At 42.9% G+C, this 20,221-nt stretch overlaps 2 protein-coding genes across 2 annotated transcripts in view; one reads left to right on the top strand and one right to left on the bottom strand.

Moving 5' to 3' along the window:
• The window catches only part of map3k21 (mitogen-activated protein kinase kinase kinase 21), a gene marked incomplete at its 3' end in the record, with an annotated part of 30,881 nt that extends 29,613 nt beyond the window's left edge, over positions 1-1,268 (bottom strand). The window contains 1 exon segment of the mRNA XM_080848530.1: positions 404-1,268. Within this exon segment, the coding sequence (XP_080704656.1) occupies positions 404-1,184 (781 nt within the window). The 5' untranslated portion in view covers positions 1,185-1,268.
• Positions 1,269-3,199: 1,931 nt separating this feature from the next.
• pcnx2 (pecanex 2) overlaps positions 3,200-20,221 on the top strand; it is a gene marked incomplete at both ends in the record, with an annotated part of 38,544 nt that continues 21,522 nt past the window's right edge. The window contains 20 exons of the mRNA XM_080848529.1: positions 3,200-3,352; positions 4,305-4,507; positions 5,206-5,323; positions 5,680-5,716; positions 7,442-7,956; positions 8,291-8,993; positions 9,458-9,599; positions 10,173-10,315; positions 10,959-11,037; positions 11,267-11,402; positions 11,584-11,726; positions 11,854-12,007; positions 13,138-13,170; positions 13,302-13,473; positions 13,576-13,686; positions 14,043-14,134; positions 15,174-15,283; positions 15,765-15,873; positions 17,919-18,011; positions 18,119-18,269. Coding sequence (XP_080704655.1) covers positions 3,200-3,352; positions 4,305-4,507; positions 5,206-5,323; positions 5,680-5,716; positions 7,442-7,956; positions 8,291-8,993; positions 9,458-9,599; positions 10,173-10,315; positions 10,959-11,037; positions 11,267-11,402; positions 11,584-11,726; positions 11,854-12,007; positions 13,138-13,170; positions 13,302-13,473; positions 13,576-13,686; positions 14,043-14,134; positions 15,174-15,283; positions 15,765-15,873; positions 17,919-18,011; positions 18,119-18,269 — 3,397 coding nt within the window. The remainder of the gene's footprint in view (positions 3,353-4,304; positions 4,508-5,205; positions 5,324-5,679; positions 5,717-7,441; positions 7,957-8,290; positions 8,994-9,457; positions 9,600-10,172; positions 10,316-10,958; positions 11,038-11,266; positions 11,403-11,583; positions 11,727-11,853; positions 12,008-13,137; positions 13,171-13,301; positions 13,474-13,575; positions 13,687-14,042; positions 14,135-15,173; positions 15,284-15,764; positions 15,874-17,918; positions 18,012-18,118; positions 18,270-20,221) is intronic.

The following is a 20,221-nucleotide window of genomic DNA, read 5'->3' as shown; positions in this document are numbered from 1 at the left end:
AGAACCACTGGGCTAACTGATGAAACATATTTCATATTAAATAAACCTCCTCAATTCAAGTATGTCGGCCATGTACGGTGTTGAGTGAGTCAAGGTGTGATGTGGCAGGTTTACTGCAACATCAGACCAAACTGTATTGTGAAACGAATCACAAGGTGCAGTGTAGTTCACATAGGCTACAATAACTCTACTGTTAATCATTCATCCACTAATTGCAAAACTCACATTCCTTGGAGTTGACACCTTGATATAAGAAGCAGTAACACATGCCTGAGTGCATGTTTGCAAAGAGATAAGGTTGCAATGAAACAGGCCTACTTTCCATGAAAGTCTATATGAGAGAGTGTGTGTGTGTGTGTGTGTGTGTGTTTGGGAGGGGGGGGGGGGGTTAATGTTTACTTACTGTTACTAGATTTCAGGTCTCTGTGGATGATGGGGACCACTGCTTCTTCGTGAAGATAGTGCATGCCTCTGGCGATTTGAACAGCCCAGTTCACAAGAATATGCGGGGGTATCTTACGTCCTGCCAAGGCCCGGTTCAATGTTCCACCACGAGCATATTCCATGACGAGACACAAGTTTGGCTCTTCTAAACATACCCCTTGAAGCGTAATGATGGTGGGGTGTTGTAGCATAGAAAAAAGCTTTGCCTCTTGTTTAACACTGTTCGCAGTTGCAGCAATGTCTTCATCGGGGTCCTGTCGAGCTGCTTTGACTGCAACCTCCTGGTCCTTCCATGTTCCTCGGTAAACTTTACCGAAACCACCAACTCCAATAATTTCCTCTAAAACGAGTTCGCTAAAAGGGATATGCACGGGGGCACTCGGGACATTCTCGCGCACCCCCACCGAGCCACCGGCGGGAAGTCTGTAAATGGCAGGCTGAAAGGTAACATAATTAGCAGGAAAGATGCCGACACGATGGTTGATTTTGCCCGTCCACCACCCTTCGTCACCCGATATTGCGGCATCTTTGGACAGCACCTCCACCACGTCCCCTCGCCGTAGGCTGAGCTCGTCTTCTCCGCTGGGCTCATAGTCGTAGACCGCTGTCCAGAGAGAGCGAGGACAGGAGGGCGTAGAATGAGCCCAGGACCTGGCGGTGGGGGAATCTGTCCAGGCATGGTCTCCCCTGTCGGTCGGCACTACTTCACCGTTTGGGAAACCACCCTTGGAAAGATCCATGTCTTGGTGGCTGTCGCCGCACCATAAGGTGCTTGGTTGTTGGTGCAAACTATAATTAAATGTAGCACTGGAAGTCCCTGGATATTATAGCCTCAAATAGGAAATCAGGACACTTGTAAAAAAGACGCAAAGAGAACTTTCTCTGAATCTCATAGAAGTGTTACAGAGATCAGCAAAGCTACATGACTACTTGCTGGTGGCCTCTGCCATCCACGTAGCCAATCTGGAGAGGCAATGTGTCTTTGTATTGTCGCGTCAAGTGTTTGCCAACGCTACAAAAATGCAATACAACTATAACTGTGCTCCAAATACATAACGTAGCCGAATAGTAAATATAATGAACTAAACTTTTATGGGTGATACATTTCACGATAGGAGTTATTTTCATTTCGCTATAATGTTAGCTCGCTTGTTGGTATTGAAATTCTTGCCATTAGGCCATGATCAAGAATTGAGGTCTTACATTATCCATTGAACTGTGGTTTGGGGTTCGGAAGCGCAATAACGTTAGACTTCTTTCCTCACAGTCAATGACAGGAACTTTACCGTCAAACTCAGCTCTTCTTCAAACCGATTAATAACTCAGTCATTGGAATATACATTTTAAAACGATTAAACATAAACGACGAGCTAGCCACTCAGGCTAACGTTAGTTCACACACTTTTCGAAAAGTTTAAGCAACCTGTAGGGTCATTGACAGGTTAAAATAAACGAGAGTTTCAAAAAAAGTTATTTCAACTGTTTCCCGAAGAAATCTGCTGCCTTCTCCTAGCATTCCAAATAGTCCCAGTTTAAATCCTCAATTGCGACCCGATTTAAAATCCCATAACGTTAGATTCAGCAGGTTGGCTCAAAACAATCCACACAGCGCCGCCATCGCTCCTGGTCCTGGACTACACCGACCCGTCTGACCAGGACAACTGCTCAAGGATTGGTGCCTTTAGATCACGTGGTAAATGTATTAGTGAGGGGAAAACAAGGGGAGGAGACAGACAGCACTGAAAGTTTAAACTTTGCTTTAAAGTTAAGCTATAGGGATTAGTTAATTGCTCATAAAGGCAATTTATAATAGCCTGCTATTAGTTTACTCTATTACCTAACTATTACTATAAGCTAAATAAGTCCAATGTAACGCACAATTATGTTAAATGGAAAGTGGACCGATGTTGGAAAGATCTGCCTCTTAAAAATATAGACTACCGGTATTCCTTAAAGTGTTGGCTTTCTTGCCTTGTAGTTGTTACAGGAATATGTACTGTGGGCAATAATCATTATACCACGTGTTCTTATGGTCTACCTTTTGAAGAATAGACCTAGAATGTAGCCTAGCCTATTACTGTAACCCCACAGCGTACAGTTTATAAGCCTGTTAGGTCTACATTAGGCTAGGCATTTGGGTATTAAACTAAATTTACCAGTCGTGAAATGGACACGTCCCTGTAGTTCTGAAGAAAAGTCCAAAGTGCACGTGAAAATAGTCTAATTTGATATAGGCAATCGCAATCTTATTGACAATGTTCCGTTGACAAAAGTCAGCATTATTGGATGCACACTTTTATTACCATGGCTGTTAGGCCTAATCTTTTTTACCGAACAGTGTCTACGAGATTGGCGTGCCGGTCACTCAGCCCTGGTCATGGGAACACGGCAAATGATTTATGGAACGTGCTCTGAGTTCCACCACAAATTGGTTCATCCCTCTCTTACCACACCCCCACCCCCACCCTCGCGTCCAGGAGGATGCTGAGGAGCGGGAGGCAACGGCAGGTCGGCTGTGATGATGCACGCACGCAGCAGAGCATCGTACCCCGTTCAGCCCAGAGCTGTAGGTCACGGTATTTAAATAATGGAAAATAAAACAAAAGGCAGACAATGCAAGGACAGCGGTTAGGACAAGTGCTACCTCGGGTGAAAAAATGTAATCGTTTCTGGAAACGGTGATGCTGCTTCAACATGGCAGCGTGGTGAATCTATTCAGTGTGGTACCTTTGTAACGACCATTGCAGTCGTCGAGATGGGTTCGCATGTGGTTCAAACTCTTCGGCAGGGGGTGTGGGCTTCGCTTACTGGCGGCTGGTATCACGACCCGGACCAGAACAAATTCAACAACTCATGCCACCTCTATCTGTGGATGTTTCTTCTTATGCTACCCCTATCCCTACACTTGGTGAGTAACGAGTGGATAATAGGCCAGGAGCTCCATTGTGCGGTCTCTACGAGAGATGTAGCGTAAAATTGGCCATCTGTTTCAATGCGAAGCCAGTAAATATGAAGCCTCCTCTAGATGGGTTCTTAAATCAGGCGAATCAGCTGTTCAACCATTTCGCTGTGTTTGACACGGCGCGTGTTCTTGTAGGCAAGGCTACTGTCGCATTTTTTCTCTGCATAGGCTACTGTAGGCTATATGATGGAATGCCCTGGGTCTGAGCGAAAGTCCATCGTGGAGGATGTTTTTTGTTTTGTTATTAAATAGGTCTTTGCTTATGGAGCAGTGCTTATGGATGCAAGCAGTCACTTTTAACACAAGAGATAAATATCACGCTTTCTCTTTTGCTACGAAACATCACAGTGACATAAATGTTACCTAACTGAATCAAAATACACGAGTGTAATCTAGTGATTGGTTTCCTCATAGAGGGTGCCAAATGATTTCACTCCAAATTGTATATCATCGTTGCAGTTTTGAGTTTGAAACCATGGAGTGCAGGCTACCATGCCATTACCAAATACCAGGAAAGCATTTGTCCATCTTGACTTTAAAGGAGCACATGACATAAAGACTCATTGTTGATTCTTCTAATATCAACCAATATTGATCATGGAATGGGAACCACTTTTGGGTAGCAACGAGAAGTGCAGAGTTAAGGATTACTAAAGTATTCACAATCTGTTTCGCTGAAGCATCCTTTTGTAAAGCAATAGGTGCGTTGTACCTGTATACATTCAAAACTGACAGCTGCCTTTCTCACTGTGCAAGATAAGATAACATATTCACACACATATCTCTCTCTCTTCTCCCACTCTCTCTTCTCCCACTTCTCTCTCTCTGTGTTTTCCTCTCTGTGTGTGTGTGTGTGTGTGTGTGTGTGTGTGTGTGTGTACATGTGTTTATTCCTCAGGCCCTCCCCCCAACCACAATGGCACTCAGCATCTATTGCACGTCTGTGACGGTCTTCTTCATCGCCATAAAGACAGTGAACTACCGCTTCCACCTGATGTTTGACAGGGGAGACATTGTGGCCCAGAGCAGTGCGTCTGATGTCAGCAAAGGTGCTGACAAGAAAAGCAATGCGTCTGACCCCAGCATTCCTACAAACCTGAGGTATGGCATGGATTTGTGAATTGGCATGCATGATTAAAGGCACCCAGTGCAACATTAGGGCATCAAAATGGAAATATTCTGGATAAGACAATCTTTATGATATTGACATTAACTTCACCATATTAGCACATTTGCATCATTATTTGATACTTTGGACGTTAAAAAGAGCGCTAAAATTGGTGCCACCAATAAATAAAGCAGGATTCCAGTCAATGGAAAAATGGCCTCTCCCCACCGGCGATTGTTGTTGTTTACGATTTTCTATCAGTTCTCACCGCACAACGACGTCTCATTGTTGCTCCTTGAATGTCGATATGTAATGGTATGGAGTTATTGAAACTTACTACGTGTAAAAAAGACTAGAAATTGAATGTTTATTTTTTTCGAGTCTCAAGCCTATAAAGTTGCACTGGGTGCCTTTAAGTTCCATAATAAACAAAGAGTGTTTTTATCAGGTGTGGTTCTTTCGTAGTGATCATTGGATTTGTATACAATTTATATCTTATGTGTTATGCTCCCTATTGTACTGTACTGCACTCCATATTTGTGAAGTTGTGTTAAGTTAGTTGTGAGTTATGCAGTTAGTTATCGTTTGTCAGTTGCTAGTCAGTCTCAGTGTTGTTGTTTTTATTCTCCTGTTTACTTCACATTGAGCTAACATTCTTTTTTATCATTCTTCTCTCTTTCTCTCGATGCAGAAAAAGCAGTACTGCTCCTGATAGTGTTGCCATGACAGTATTGACTAGAAACCGGCTAAGTCCCATTATACAAGTGACTGTGAAACAAACAGAGACGGACTCTGGCCTGATTGGTGTGGTTAGTAGTTCAATCTCCATCACCCTCTGATGCATTCTTAGAAGAGAAGATGCCTTCTAGAATCATGAAGTGTACAAAGGACACTTTGTTTGTTAAAAGCTTTTAAAGGCTGGAAAAAATTCTAAGAACTGAGAAATATTGTAGAACCATACTAAACTGCTCAGAAAGGTTCTGTTAAAATGGTTCTCACTCAACTTTCTCTCTATGGCTGCCTGCCAGAGAACCACGTTTCCATTAAACATACATTTATTTACTTGAGTACTAAACTGTATTGGAGACCACATTCAGTGTACAAAGTTTTATCGAAAATCTAAAAATAGCGCGACCTATCGTTACTCTGTTTTTCTTTCCCGTAGGAGTGTCCCAAGGCAGAGGAGCTGAAGAGCACAGAAGGTACGTGCCGTATTTTTAGAGCTGGCCTAAATTGTCAGAGTGATGAGAAGAAGTCCTCGCAGATTTCTTGAGAGATACTGATAGGATGCTCTGTGAAAAGGGTGTTTTTAGATGTATTGATGAACTGCAACTTCCGCCAGTGTGTCAAAACTGCAGAAATGCATAGCTAAGCATGACGTACTGTAGAAGGCATCATGGCTGCCTTCCTGGAATGTCTAATCAAGCAGGAACTGTGGGCTCTGATCGTATCTGATGGCTTTTAGGTCAATATGCAATCTTGGAAGCTGTATGGTAAAGTGGATTATCGAGGCAGTTTTTGAGTGATTTGAGGCACTTGGCTGAAAATGCAGTGTGTTGGATATGATGTTTGTGAGGAGTATGAAATGTGAACAGGCTCATTACTGTATTTGCTTGGTGCATTTAAGATGTGAACTCATTTTCTCAGATTAAGAAATAACTAATTAGATGGAGGGGTTTTAAGTATATAAATATTCAAACATGTCCTCAGGCAGCAGCATGCTTTCATCAGGTGAAGGGCATGTTAGTTTATAGCTTTCCTTTTCAGTGAATTGATTGATTGATTTATTTAGGCCTCGGAAGACACATTGAGGAATAAGTTCCTCATTTTCAATGATGCCGAGGGTACAATGAGAGTTAATACATTGTAAAAAGAATAAAGAAATAAAATATATATATACCGTATATATAAATATGCATATAAAATAGTCCAGGAGTACAAGGGAACGATCTAAATAACAATTTTGAATGTCCAGTAAAATCCTGTAGAATCCTATGGTTGGGTCAACATTTACAAGCATTGCACGAGAAGTCAGTTGTACATTTGATTAGACTTGTGAAGTGAAATAAATGAGCACAACCTCAGCGATTTTTGGACCTCATTCCAAATGTAGGGTGCCTTAATATTAAACAGAAGAATCACTGTGAAGTGAATGAAGGTTCCAGAAAGACACAAGAATTGTGTGCTAGTGATTGTTAGTTTATTGGCAGAGAACACGTGCACTTGCCTTCCCCATACATCAATATGCAGCAGCATTGATTCAGTGACTTTCAGTACAGGTAGGACATAGATTGTTATCAGTATGTGTGTGTGTGTGTGTGTGTGTGTGTGCTCACTGAGAATCAAACCCATGACCTTGGTTTGTTTTGCACACTTTTCCTCACGTTAAGCTGCAGAAGCTCTTTTCGCTTCCAGATACTGTTCTTATGATACAAGGTGGTTTTATTCAAAGTTTACACATCTTCATACAGCAATGTGCTAATGTGCTAATGTGTGCTTCACATCTGGCAACTTCTGTCAGCTGTGCTAAATGTCACGGGCTGATCTTCATGATGCACTTTTGAATATTAACGATGGATGTGTTTATCTCCACCCGTCCGACCTCAAGCAGATGGGTCCCCCCTAATGTGCCGTGGTTCTGCTTAAGGTTTCTTCCTGCCTAACAGGGAGTTTTTTCTTGCCCCTGTTGCCATTGTGCATGCACTAAGGAGGTTCAGGCTCTGGGCTCTGTTAAGCGCCTTGAGACAATTGTATTGTTATAGCGCTATATAAATTGAATTGAATTGAATTGAATTGAATTGAATTGAATTGAATTGAATTGAATTGAATTGAATTGAATTGAATTGAATTGAATTGAATTGAATTGAATTGAATTGAATTGAATTGAATTGAATTGAATTGAATTGAATGTGTTTCTGTTTGCCCAGGCCAGAGGGACTCCCCTGCTAAACAGAAGTCAAGAGACAACAAGCCCCAGCCTGAGGACATGGATTCACTGCGGGACATGTCCAGCCCCAACCCAGACCAGGGTGCCCCTCTCCTGGAGCAGGAGCAGCGCCCGCCGCCCCCCCCGGACAGAGACACCGCAGACGAGGGCCTGCCCCCCTCCAGGGACAGCGACATCGAGAGCATGGAGGAGAAGAGCGAGCAGGAGGAGAAGGAGAAACCACCCCCAGACCCCAACAACAACAACAACGACAACGAGAAGAAGAACCAGGGGGAGGAGGACAGTGGTGGTGGACTCTCCCCCCCGGAGACCCTCTCCCCTGGGCAGGATCCTCAGGCGGAGGAGGAGACCTACTGCTCGGACGAGATCGCTGTGGTGCTGGTGGACAACTCCGGAGCGTCGGTGCGCCTGGACGAGAGCGACACGGTGAAGATCATCATCACCATGAGCTGCGACGCCCAGACAGCCGCCGAGCTGGAGGAGTCGGTCAAGCAGGTCTGTTTTTTTTTTTTTTTTTTTTTCTCCTTTTAATCTTTTAGATTATTTTATATCTCTTATATCTTTTTTCTCTTTTATTATTTTTATCTTTTATATCTTTTATTGTGTGATGCACCCCTGATTGTTTTTAGATCTTTACATATTTGAAATGTGTGAAATGTTACTGCTTGTGTTGGATTCTTTTATTTTGTGAATGCTCCTAGATTGTGTCTCTATGTAAAGCACTTTGAGCTGCATTTTTTTTGTATGAAAGGTGCTATACAAATAAAGCTTTATTATTATTATTATTATTATTATTATTATTATTATTATTATTATTATTATTAAGCAGAGCATCTTTGAGTCGGCCCAGTCCCAGATGGCCATAGACACCCACGGGGAGACTGCCAGGGGAGACTGCATGATCCGGATCCCCGTCATCACCTTCGACTCGCCCCTGGAGACGGAGCACGAGGCCACCGTAGAGGAAGAGGAAGAGGAGGAGGAGGAAGAAGAATACAAACCAGCGGTGGAGGAAGAACCACAAGTGCAGAATCCCAAGCTCAGTCACTCCAAAGAACCAATCATCTCCGACCCGGTCACGCGAGACTATCGGGAGTACGAGCCGGAATACGAGCAGGAAGTGGAGCATGGCGGCGGCAGCCTGCCGCTGACCAATGACAACAGCTCCTCGGGCATCGACGTCCACTCCCACCATGACGATAACGAGGCGCCGGAGCTCAGGATGGACGCGGACGGCTTCCTGCAGATCCCGCCCGGTAACGGGAGGTTCGGGCCCGGGGGCCGGACGCACGTGCGAGGCCTGAGCATCGACAGCGGGAGGGACGCCGTGCTCATCGCGGACCGGTCCAGGGGCCAGACGCACACCATGACCACGTCCAAGTCCGACCTGGAGGCCAAGGAGGGGCAGATGCCCAACGAGTCCAACTTTGGGGAGTTTGTGTCACTGCTGGAGTCCATGAACTGCACGCGTGCGGCCAGCGCCACACAACCTGAGGAGGATGAAGATGCAGAGGAGAGAGAGGACGATGAAGGTGAGGAGTTGTTGATTGACTTGTACACTCAAAATGTGTGTAATCTGTGTGTAAAAAAAATATTGTTTTTAGATTTTGTGGTTTTATTTCATGCATTCAGTAATCATTATGTTGTTTCATCATGTTTACAGTGGCAATTCAAAGTTGATAATAAATGGTGTGGAATAGCCTGTTACACCACTCATTATAGTCACAGGATCTTTGTGTCAGAAGTCTGAATCTGAACCATACTTTGATGTAAATAAATGTGTACCCCTAAAGGTTTTTTGTAAGCTAGGGTAATTGGAAACCTGGTAGATATTCCCTTTGAAGTCTCTTAGTGAGCCTTGGCTTTTATCCAGTCAAAAACAAAGAGAAACACCAACGCCATTTTGGGCCTCAAGATGTAAAAACTGGCTTCATTCTTTGATTGGGTTATTTTTGGTTGGATATCGAGATATCAATAATACGCATCTGCTTTTCAGATGATACCATGGTGACAGTGAAGAATGACGAGGAGACAGAGAGTCTGCGCCCAGAGAGACCAAAGCCTCCCAACAGTCTGGCCACCTCTCACACTCCCCTCGCTGTTCCAGAGAGGTCCCTCCCCATGGTCTCTCCTGACAGGTCCAACCGATGATTCAAATCATAAATCTTCCCTTCTTACATCACTTTGAATGCTTTAGAATAGCCATCCTGTCTTTACTGCACTGATGGATGTTGAGAGTATGAAGCATGAGATCATCTGTTAAGTCTTTATTGGACAGTGCAATCTATACTGTCTTTCTTGTTGAAGTATCGACTCAGCTTGGTCTTTTGAGGTTTTTTATTTCATGATGTTGAAGAGATACGTCTTGTATTACGCAGTGAGTAGGCTGTCAGACATTAAAGCTATGAGCTGTCATGTTTATTTTGACGTGATCAAGGTTAAGAAAATGTATTTGGTTACTCTGACAGCCTTTGTATTAATGAATTAAGCATGAGCAAATGCAGTTTTGTGAGAGAAAATTTTTTACAAGAAAATTAAATAAGGAGACGTGTGTTTCTTTTAGTTTACTTGAAACTTTTGTTATGGGCTGTTTTTAACTATGTAGCACTCTGAGATTCTGTTTGAATGTAGAATGCACTACAAATCAAATTAATTATTATTATTATTATTATTATTATTATTATTATTATTATTTTCCATTTTTGCCGCAGCCCTCAGACAGACAAAGATAAGGACCCAGACTACGACTCCCTCCCCTCCCAGACGTCCCAGTCTGAGAGCTCCATGCTCCAGGTCATCTGCAGGCCAGAGGCCACCAATAAAGAGGACGCGTACACCTTCCACACGGTCCACAGTAAGTGAGACATGTGTGTGTGTGTGTGTGTGTGTGTGTGTACACCTTCCACACGGTCCACAGTAAGTGATGGATAGATAGATAGATAGATGGATACTTTATTGATCCCGAGGGAAATTAAGGTCATCCAGTAGCTTATACACTTAACTCACAAACATAAATACATGAATCACAATACAAACAATACACATAGGGAACTACACAATGCCTCAGAAAAGCAAAGTGTAAACAAGGTCAAACAAACTTAAAAAAGCTTAAAAAGACACAAAAACAACGAAGCTACGTGGAAACCGGGGGCCATCAATAAAGAGGAAGAGCACACAGTCCACAGTAAGTGAGACATCCAAAATGGCGACAGTGGTACAGGAAGTAGAGAAGTCGTTTAGTAATCAGAAGGTTGCTAGTTTGATTCCCTGTTGAAGCGTCAATGAGCAAGACACTGAACCCCTAATTGCTCTTGATGAGCAGTGTGCCATCAGTGTGAATGTGAGTTGTGTATACATACTTGTAAGTCGCTTTGGATAAAAGCGTCTGCTTTGGTGTGCCATTTGACATGGTAATAAGGAGTAACTTTACATCTTCAATGTACTGAATACTACATTATTATTACACATAACTGACTGGTGGCTTTGTTTGTTTCTAGGAGACAGACCCAGGAAGTTGTACAATGAGAGAGCCCTGAATCTACCCCTTGGGGCTGAGTTGATAACTGGCAACATGTGGTAATGGATTTGAATTTCACACATTTATTTATATAATAATATTTTGTATTGTTTTATACATTTATTTATAAGTCTGCTTCTTCACTTGCCATTCTGTTCAGTGGAACAAAGTGTTCCAACAGCCTTTGCAGCTCTGTTCATTAAATTGGCACCACGGTTCTACAGTTATGTCATTTTCAGTGGTGGTAGTAATACCTTTTGCTTTATGTTCACTTGGTTGTACCTTCAGTGATCTCCTGTCGACCTCCTCCAACTCGGAATGCCAGGATGGTTTAGTCGGAGGTCATGCTGACTGCCCATTCCAGCGCCGGATCATTCCTGCTCACAGACTTCGGCCTAGGAGAACACATCCAGAAATCTTTCAGGTGACATATCCTCACATGCTTTGATTCGAATAGATTTTCTCAAGTCATTTTTAACCACAAAAGACACCTGTTTGTTGAAAGTGAAGTACCAAGATGCCTTTGTAAAACGCACTTTTGTTGTTCATTCATTCATACATACAACCATTCATTTATAAAATTCTTTTTGTACACATGTTCACAGGAAGAGGACTCACTGGATGACTCCTCAGACACGTCGACCCAGGAGAAACCGTCTCGGAAGCTTTACTACAAGCTGAAGGTCTTTCCTGGGAAGTGGGTCAACATCCTGTATGATCGGCTGGCCTTACTCGCACTATTTGACAGGTGGTTTGAAGTGGCCTCACCACTGTTGTTCTTGTGCATTTTTTATTTGAATTCTCTCATTGAGGTTTCAGGGAATTGTTTTTAAAGCAGCTGGTGGAATAACGCTAATGGTGCTCTATGTCTCCAGAAATCAAGATGTGTCGGAAAACGTGGTGGCTGTGTTCTTGGCGTTCCTGGTGTCTTTCCTCGGATTCGTCTTGCTTAACCATGGCTGCTTTAAGGACATTTGGGTATTCCAGTTCTGCCTGGTCATCGCCAGCTGCCAGTATTCCCTCTTAAAGGTAGGGGTTGTCCTCTCACACAAGTATTCCCTCTTAAAGGTAGGGGTTGTCCTCTCACACAAGTATTCCCTCTTAAAGGTAGGGGTTGTCCTCTCACACAAGTATTCCCTCTTAAAGGTAGGGGTTGTCCTCTCACACAAGTATTCCCTCTTAAAGGTAGGGGTTGTCCTCTCACACAAGTATTCCCTCTTAAAGGTAGGGGTTGTCCTCTCACACAAGTATTCCCTCTTAAAGGTAGGGGTTGTCCTCTCACACAAGTATTCCCTCTTAAAGGTAGGGGTTGTCCTCTCACACAAGTATTCCCTCTTACAGGTAGGGGTTGTCCTCTCACACAAGTATTCCCTCTTAAAGGTAGGGGTTGTCCTCTCACACAAGTATTCCCTCTTAAAGGTAGGGGTTGTCCTCTCACACAAGTATTCCCTCTTAAAGGTAGGGGTTGTCCTCTCACACAAGTATTCCCTCTTAAAGGTAGGGGTTGTCCTCTCACACAAGTATTCCCTCTTAAAGGTAGGGGTTGTCCTCTCACACAAGTATTCCCTCTTAAAGGTAGGGGTTGTCCTCTCACACAAGTATTCCCTCTTAAAGGTAGGGGTTGTCCTCTCACACAAGTATTCCCTCTTAAAGGTAGGGGTTGTCCTCTCACACAAGTATTCCCTCTTAAAGGTAGGGGTTGTCCTCTCACACAAGTATTCCCTCTTAAAGGTAGGGGTTGTCCTCTCACACAAGTATTCCCTCTTAAAGGTAGGGGTTGTCCCCTCACACGAGTATTCCCTCTTAAAGGTAGGGGTTGTCCTCTCACACAAGTATTCCCTCTTAAAGGTAGGGGTTGTCCTCTCACACGAGTAGTCTGGTACACATGAGATGGTTCTGTGTACAAGTTGAAGTCACCTCCTGACACAATTGCATTTATGGTTTGTGTGGTGACAAATGTTTCCATCCAAATTCTATATTAGTGAGTTCTTTATCTCTACTACGAGAACATTGTTGACCATTTGAGTCCTTACTACATAATCTGAAAAAACATTTTCTTGTAGCAAAGCATTCCCAATAGAGATTCACAGTGCATCCTTTGTCTAGTGTCTTATTCAGTTATTGCCACATCATCACTGTCTCCATAATTCATCTTACAGAGTGTCCAACCAGATGCAGCTTCACCAACCCATGTAAGTCAATGGAAAATATTCCCTATCAATCTGTGCAAAGTCTTACATATTCATACCTTCATAATAAAATCTAACTCTCAAATTCAGTAGAGATAACTGTAGAGATAACAATAGACATGGTTTCTTTTCAGGGACACAATCAAATAGTTGCATACAGTCGAGCTGCATACTTCTGTATCTTCTGTGGCCTTATTTGGACCCTGGAGTTGATATTAAAGCGCTCCGACCTTCCCGTGTCCAGAGTCTATGGCATTAACATTGTCATATCTGATACCCTCCATTTTGTCCGAGACATTTTAGTGGGTGAGTGCTGCCGGTTGATTATTCCTCACATTATACTGTTCCTATGGTCATATTGTCTCCTCTGTTTGTTGGCTCATTGTGATGGCTGTTATTTCTTTACAGGATTCACATACTGTTTCCCTATTACATTCCTCGTTGGCCTTCTCCCTCAGATTAATACATTTGTGATATACGTCCTGGAGCAGATCGATATGCATTTCTTTGGAGGAACAGGTAGGTGTCAGCTGTCTTGACCACTTAATACCTAAAGGAACAGTCCGTGATTCTGATAAAAGGTTGTTGATATTTGAGCTCAACAGCCAATCAAAATACACCCCTTGTCTCCGCCCTCCTGAGGCAATGTATCGATTGGCTGGAATAGTGAATGGCTCCGTCCAAGCCACTCTTCCTGCTTCCCATTTGCAAAACAAGGACTGTGTATGAAGACCAGAATGGACAACTAGAGGACCATGAATTTGACACAAAGTGTATTGTAATAGAATCACAGACTGCACCTTGAGCATTGTTATTGGTAGCCATTGTTTTTAATCATTTTAAATACATAAAAGTGTGTCTCTTTTTTTTGGCAGCTGCAACTGGGCTTGTTTCAGCGGTGTATAGCATCATGAGAAGTCTGACTGCGATTGCGTTACTGTACGGGTTTGGCCTTGGAGCTTTGAAGGTGGGCTACATTCAAGACTGTGAAAGTCATATAAGGCGCTTTTCCACTGCAGGAACTTGTGGGTCATTTAAGGGACTTTTAAGAGACCTTTGGGCGTGTTCCAAGAGAAATAAGTGCCTACTCCTACCTGACACTTATCAGACAACAACAAGCATCATTTAGTTTAGTTTTTTTCAGGCGTAATTCTGCCATGAAGCCATTAAATCAAGTTTTAGCATCTTTATAGCGCAATTCAACTGTCGACTCGACCTTGGTGTAATCCTACAAATTCTCTAGTTTTTAACAATCTAATGTTAGTGCTGCCATTGAAGAAACATATTGTTATTTTTTCCTGCACGGAACCGATGTTGCAATCAAAGAGCAAACGTATAAGTCGATTAGTAGTTTCTGCACCACGGTGGAAATGCAAAAGACAGAAAATGACTGAGCAGTGAACACGCTTGAGCCACTTGAATGTCCCATGAGTCCATGCAGTGGAAAGACGCCTTTAACAGGATGAGAGAATTCAGTCAAATAGACCTTTTGCATATTGCTGTATGTGAAGCATAGACTACATGAATGAGTGTGTTTAGCAATGATTAAGTTATCAATCTAAAGAATCAAATTTAGTTGTAGTTGTTTTTGAGTTCATGTTGAACATTTCTGACTGGGAGAGACGGCCTAATTCACATGACCTGCTTTCCCATTTCAGTCAAAAGCAATAGAGGATATAAAAGTAATATTTGTAAAACTGTCCCAGAACTGTGATAAGCCACCATGTCCTTTTGTAAGCTTATTTGAATATCAGGGTATTGCTGCAATGAATGTCAATAGGCTCCTCTACATCTCCATTTCAAAATAACATTAGCGAGCGCTATTGATAGAAAGACTCGAAAGGTGTTGAGCTACACAGAGCTGCCTTTGAAAGTACCAGCTGCCTTGCCAGTGTTTTTCCACATGAAAAGCAACCCTTCTGAGTGTTGCCAGTGTTCCACATGGTAAATAACACTTCTGAGTGTTGTGTGTGAGCCTGACGGTGAACTGAGCTGTCTCTTCACAGGAACCGTGGGATGAGCAACACATTCCAGCGCTGTTCTCCGGCTTCTGTGGACTGCTGGTCGTCTTCTCTTATCACCTCAGCAGACAGAGCAGCGACCCCTCTGTGCTCATGTAAGACACACACACAAACACACGCACACACGCACACGCACACACACACACACACACACACACCGCTCTGTGCTCATGTAAGACGAAAAGACAACACAATCAAAAACATCCGTAAAACAAATATACAAACATCCTCTGCCTTCACCAACAGAGACCTACCTTATATTATTATATATTGATGAAATATGTTTTAGTATACTGTACAAGCATGGTAAACCTGCATACCTTTTCCAGTTAGATTTATGTTCAAGGGAAGAAGTACATGGGAAAATGCCGGCATTGGTGTGGTGTGAACTACTGATTAAAAACAGTAAAAGGCTTTCATTATAGTTCATGAACTTGAGTTTCTTAGCATTTAAGAGATAAAGTCTGTTAGCATATCTTTTTTCTGGAGTCTCTACTGTGTATTGTTGTCTAAATTTCTCTTTTTGAAAATAGATTTCCTGAAACACTTTAAACTGAACTATGCCTTGTTCTGCAGGTCTTTAATCAAGTCCAAACTGATACCTATTTTGGGTGGAAGTGAGGAAGAGGAAGATGCCACCTCCGAGAACATCGACCCCCTGCCAGAGAAGCTGAGAGGCTCTGTGGTAAGTAGCACTTCAGAATCAGAATTGTGTTTATTGCCAAGTAGGTTTACACCTACCTGGAATTTGTTCTGATGAGTTGGTGCATACAGTAAACATAAAATATACAAACACAATAAGTACTACACATAACATAGAAACGCAATAAGTACTACACATAAGAACAAAAAAACACAATATATACAAAACAATATATAAACAAAGTATATAAGGAAGTAAAGTGAAAAGTGAAAGTGGAGTGCAAAATGCAAAGCAGGAGTGCAATGTGGATGTGCAATGTGCAGTGTGGTGAGTGTTTGTCTTAGTGTGCATCAGGTGCAATGCCATCCTATCCACGTGGAGACATACTCAGGTTTTTAAATCTGTGGTGTGTTTGTTTGAGAATAAATGGGGCAAAGAACGTGATTTCTGACGGGTGTCAGAAGGCATCTTCATGTTCCACAGTGTATTGTTGAGACATGGTGTTTTATAATGAATGCGAGCACATTGTTTACTTTATTGAGTAAACGAGAATGATTCTCTTTGAAGATGCGATTGAGGAAGCTTTTTTAGAGGAAGAAGCTTTGTAGTATGCAGAACTGGAAGTGGTGGCACGGGAACAGGGTTAGCAAGCACACACAAGACCAGTGGAGATAGGTGTCAGAGGCTTTATGGTTAGATCAACCAACAGAAGAATATTGCAGGACATTTTGGCACATTTGTTTGGGCCGCTACCCACACGGTTAGCTGTGTTGCTCATTCCACAAATGCACGATCCTTACAATTTGTACCTCGTTGTAAAGGTGACTAATCAGGCTTTCCAATGATACAACACAATACCAATTGGTATTATTGAAGGGGAGGAATAATCGACCGAAACAAAACGTTTCCGAACTTTTTTTGAGGAGTTTAGCTAGATCAACCACAATACTTCTGTTGGATTTTGGTTTTCTTGGACCGTCACTCTAAGGAGGTTTTAAGAACTTATAATAATAATAATATTTTATTTTATTTTGAACACACTTTTCATTCAAAAGAATCTCAGCCCACCCCTTACCCTGGATAGCCTGTGGTATGCCATAGTACAATGACAGTGATGTTTAGATAATTAGGCATTGCATCATTCAGACACTGAGGTATGCATGTGAAATGTTTTTCAAAAGTATCTCGTGGTGTACTGTATCTGCTGTTGTGAGTATGGGTGAGTGTTGTGGCGTTTGCCTAATGCAACGATACACTGACGAAGGGACCACCTGACAACCCCAGTCAAATACTCACAAAGGAATCTTTGTTGTTTTTGGTGTTGTTGTTAAGTATTTGTATGATGGTTGTAGTGTTATAATACTTAGGCTAGGTTGTGAGAAGTCCCCAACCAATAGCAGGAGGATTTGAACATCTTGACATCATCGACATCATCTGATGACTGAGATAGAGCTGCCCCATTGGCTCCTGCCAGCGCCATAGCCCAGAATCCTCTGCTAAGCCATAGCCCAGAATCCTCTGCTAAGCCATAGCCCAGAATCCTCTGGAACACCATAGCCCAGAATCCTCTGCTACGCCATAGCCCAGAATCCTCTGGAACACCATAGCCCAGAATCCTCTGGAACGCCATAGCCCAGAATCCTCTGGAACGCCATAGCCCAGAATCCTCTGCTACGCCATAGCCCAGAATCCTCTGGAACGCCATAGCCCAGAATCCTCTGGAACGCCATAGCCCAGAATCCTCTGGAACGCCATAGCCCAGAATCCTCTGGAACACCATACCCAGAATCCTCTGGAACACCATACCCAGAATCCTCTGGTACGCCATAGCCCAGAATCCTCTGGAACGCCATAGCCCAGAATCCACCATGCTGTGGAGAAAATGGCTGACTGAATTAGTAGATCCATGGTTTTAATTAAGAGCTGAATGTCTTTTCTCATTTTCACGGATCCATGTGTTCATAGCTGATAATGTGACTGATACTTTCCCATCTTGCAGAGAGAGATTCTGATATCAGACCTGTTTGTGTTAATACTTTCCCATCTTGCAGAGAGAGATTCTGATATCAGACCTGTTTGTGTTGCAGAGAGAGATTCTGATATCAGACCTGTTTGTGTGCACCCTGGCGTCTGTGTTGACCTTTGCGGTAACTGCCAGCACCGTCTTCCTGTCCCTAAGGGTGAGTTTACCTGTAGAATCCAATCTCTAAGCTGACACTGACAGACAAATCAAACCTGTGTTGCATGTGAAGGATTTACACTACATCTGTGTGTATTTGCTCCCCAGCCCTTCGTGTCCATCGTGCTCTACGCTCTGGCTGGGACGGTGGGCTTCATCACCCACTACCTCATCCCCCAGCTGAGGAAGCACCACCCCTGGCTCTGGATCGCTCACCCCGTCCTGAAGAGCAGAGAGTACTCCCAGTTCGAGCCGAGAGGTCAGTGTGCTGTTGGTTCAGCTTCGCCCACTGGCAATTACACTGATAAGCTTTTGAATGCAATGCAATGGTCCATAGGTAAAGATCCATATTTTTTAACATGGGTCTGATTTTCCCATCTTTTTGGGTCCAGATGTTTTGCTAATGACCAAAACGATTGAAATCCAGTATTTGAACATCAGAGTTGGAACATTATAATCGTGTTTGTCACACTCTTAAATCCCTAATATTTGTTCTCATTTGTTCGAGATGCTGGCAAAAACTGTCTTTCTCATTTGTAGCACAATAAATAAAAAATAAAAAAGTCCCCATAAAAGTTGATGATGCATCAACTCACCAACCAATCAGCATTTAGGAGACGGCAGGGGGTGGAGCATACACCCCTTCACATCAACGGATCTGAAGTGGAAAAGGTCAGCTGCTTCAAGTTCCTAGGGGTCAACATCAGCAATGATCTCACCTGGTCTGCCCACACAGACAAGGTGGTCAAAGCTGCCCGGAAACGCCTCTTCTTCCTGAGGCGACTCAGGAAGTTTGGCATGAACCCAGACATCCTCACCAACTTCTATAGATGCACTATAGAAAGCATCTTGACTGGTAGCATCTCAGTGTGGTTTGGGAGCTGCACAGCCATGGACCGTAAGGCCCTACGCAGTGTGGTCAGATCCGCTGAGTCTATCATCGGCAGGAAACTCCCTTCCCTTCAGGACATCTACCTCACAAGATGCCTCAGAAGAGCTGGCAGGATCCTAAAAGACTGGCACCACCCATCCTTCAGACTGTTCACCCTGTTGCCTTCTGGTAGAAGGTTCCGAAGTATCCGGTCTCGCACCCGCAGACTGGAGAACAGTTTCTACCCTAAGGCCATCAGACTCCTTAATGAACAATAATGAACAATAATGCACTCTCATCACTTTACACTCGCCACTTTACTCCTTCACTGCTGTTTGCACTACATTTGCAATATTGCACCACCCACACACTTGAAGTGTCTTTGTCTCTGTGTCCAGGTTATTATGTTTAAATATGTTCAGTATAGCTAAAAATATCATGTAGGTATGTTTATCTGTTTAGTATCTGTTTAGTATGTGTATTTATGTTTAGTATGTGTATCTATATTGTATATTTATTGTTTATCTAGTAGGTCACTACTATGTCTTTCATATTTTTTATCTAATATTCAGTACTTATTGTTAAGTTATGTTATATCATGTTGGAGTACTTATATGTTTATATGTTATATGTTATGTCTTGTCATGTTATGGTAGTGTGGTATGGTGTCCTGTCCTAAGAATTTCAGTGCCCAGTCCAACTCTGTTGTTCTGTGTACCTGACAATAAAAAGACTTGACTTGACTTGATTTCCGTAGGAGCTTCAGAGTCCCAGGGGTGAGTGTGGCTCCTCCCTTTCCTGGAGCTGTCTCATCACATGGCTGTCAATCATGAGTGGGGCTCCTCCCAGCGGGGGGGTTGAGTTCCTGGAGCTGTCAATCACCTCACATGGCTGTCAATCATGAGTGGTGCTCTGTCACCCCCAGTGCAGTGTGATCTCCCTCAATGATCTCAGTGAAGGCAGCAATTAAGAAACATAGGGAAAGTGTTTTGCATGCCAGGGGTGTTAGTGAGAAGAAAGTTCATCCCAAGTTCATCTTGGAATTTAAAGTGGCCACGGACCATTTTCCACGAGAGAACGTCGATTAACACAGTGTCTGCAGTAGTACAGTACTGTTGCGAATGCTGTATTTATTTCACCCCCTGTATAGTCAAGTCAAAGTCAAAGTGTTTATTGTCGCATACACCAAATTGCTTCAGTGCAGCGAAATTCTTAAGACTTGGCATCCAACATCTACGTAGTAGACAGCATACATATAACAGAGTAACATATGCCAAAAATAACATATACCAAAAAATACTTCAAGATATAACATCTGCATAGCAAGGCTTTTATGCTTG

The sequence above is a fragment of the Sprattus sprattus genome (assembly GCF_963457725.1).
Source record: "Sprattus sprattus genome assembly, chromosome: 12".
NCBI classification, from domain to species: Eukaryota; Metazoa; Chordata; class Actinopteri; order Clupeiformes; family Clupeidae; genus Sprattus; species Sprattus sprattus.
The sequence above is the reverse complement of the archived record's forward strand: the minus strand, read 5'-3'. Positions and strand labels throughout refer to the sequence as shown.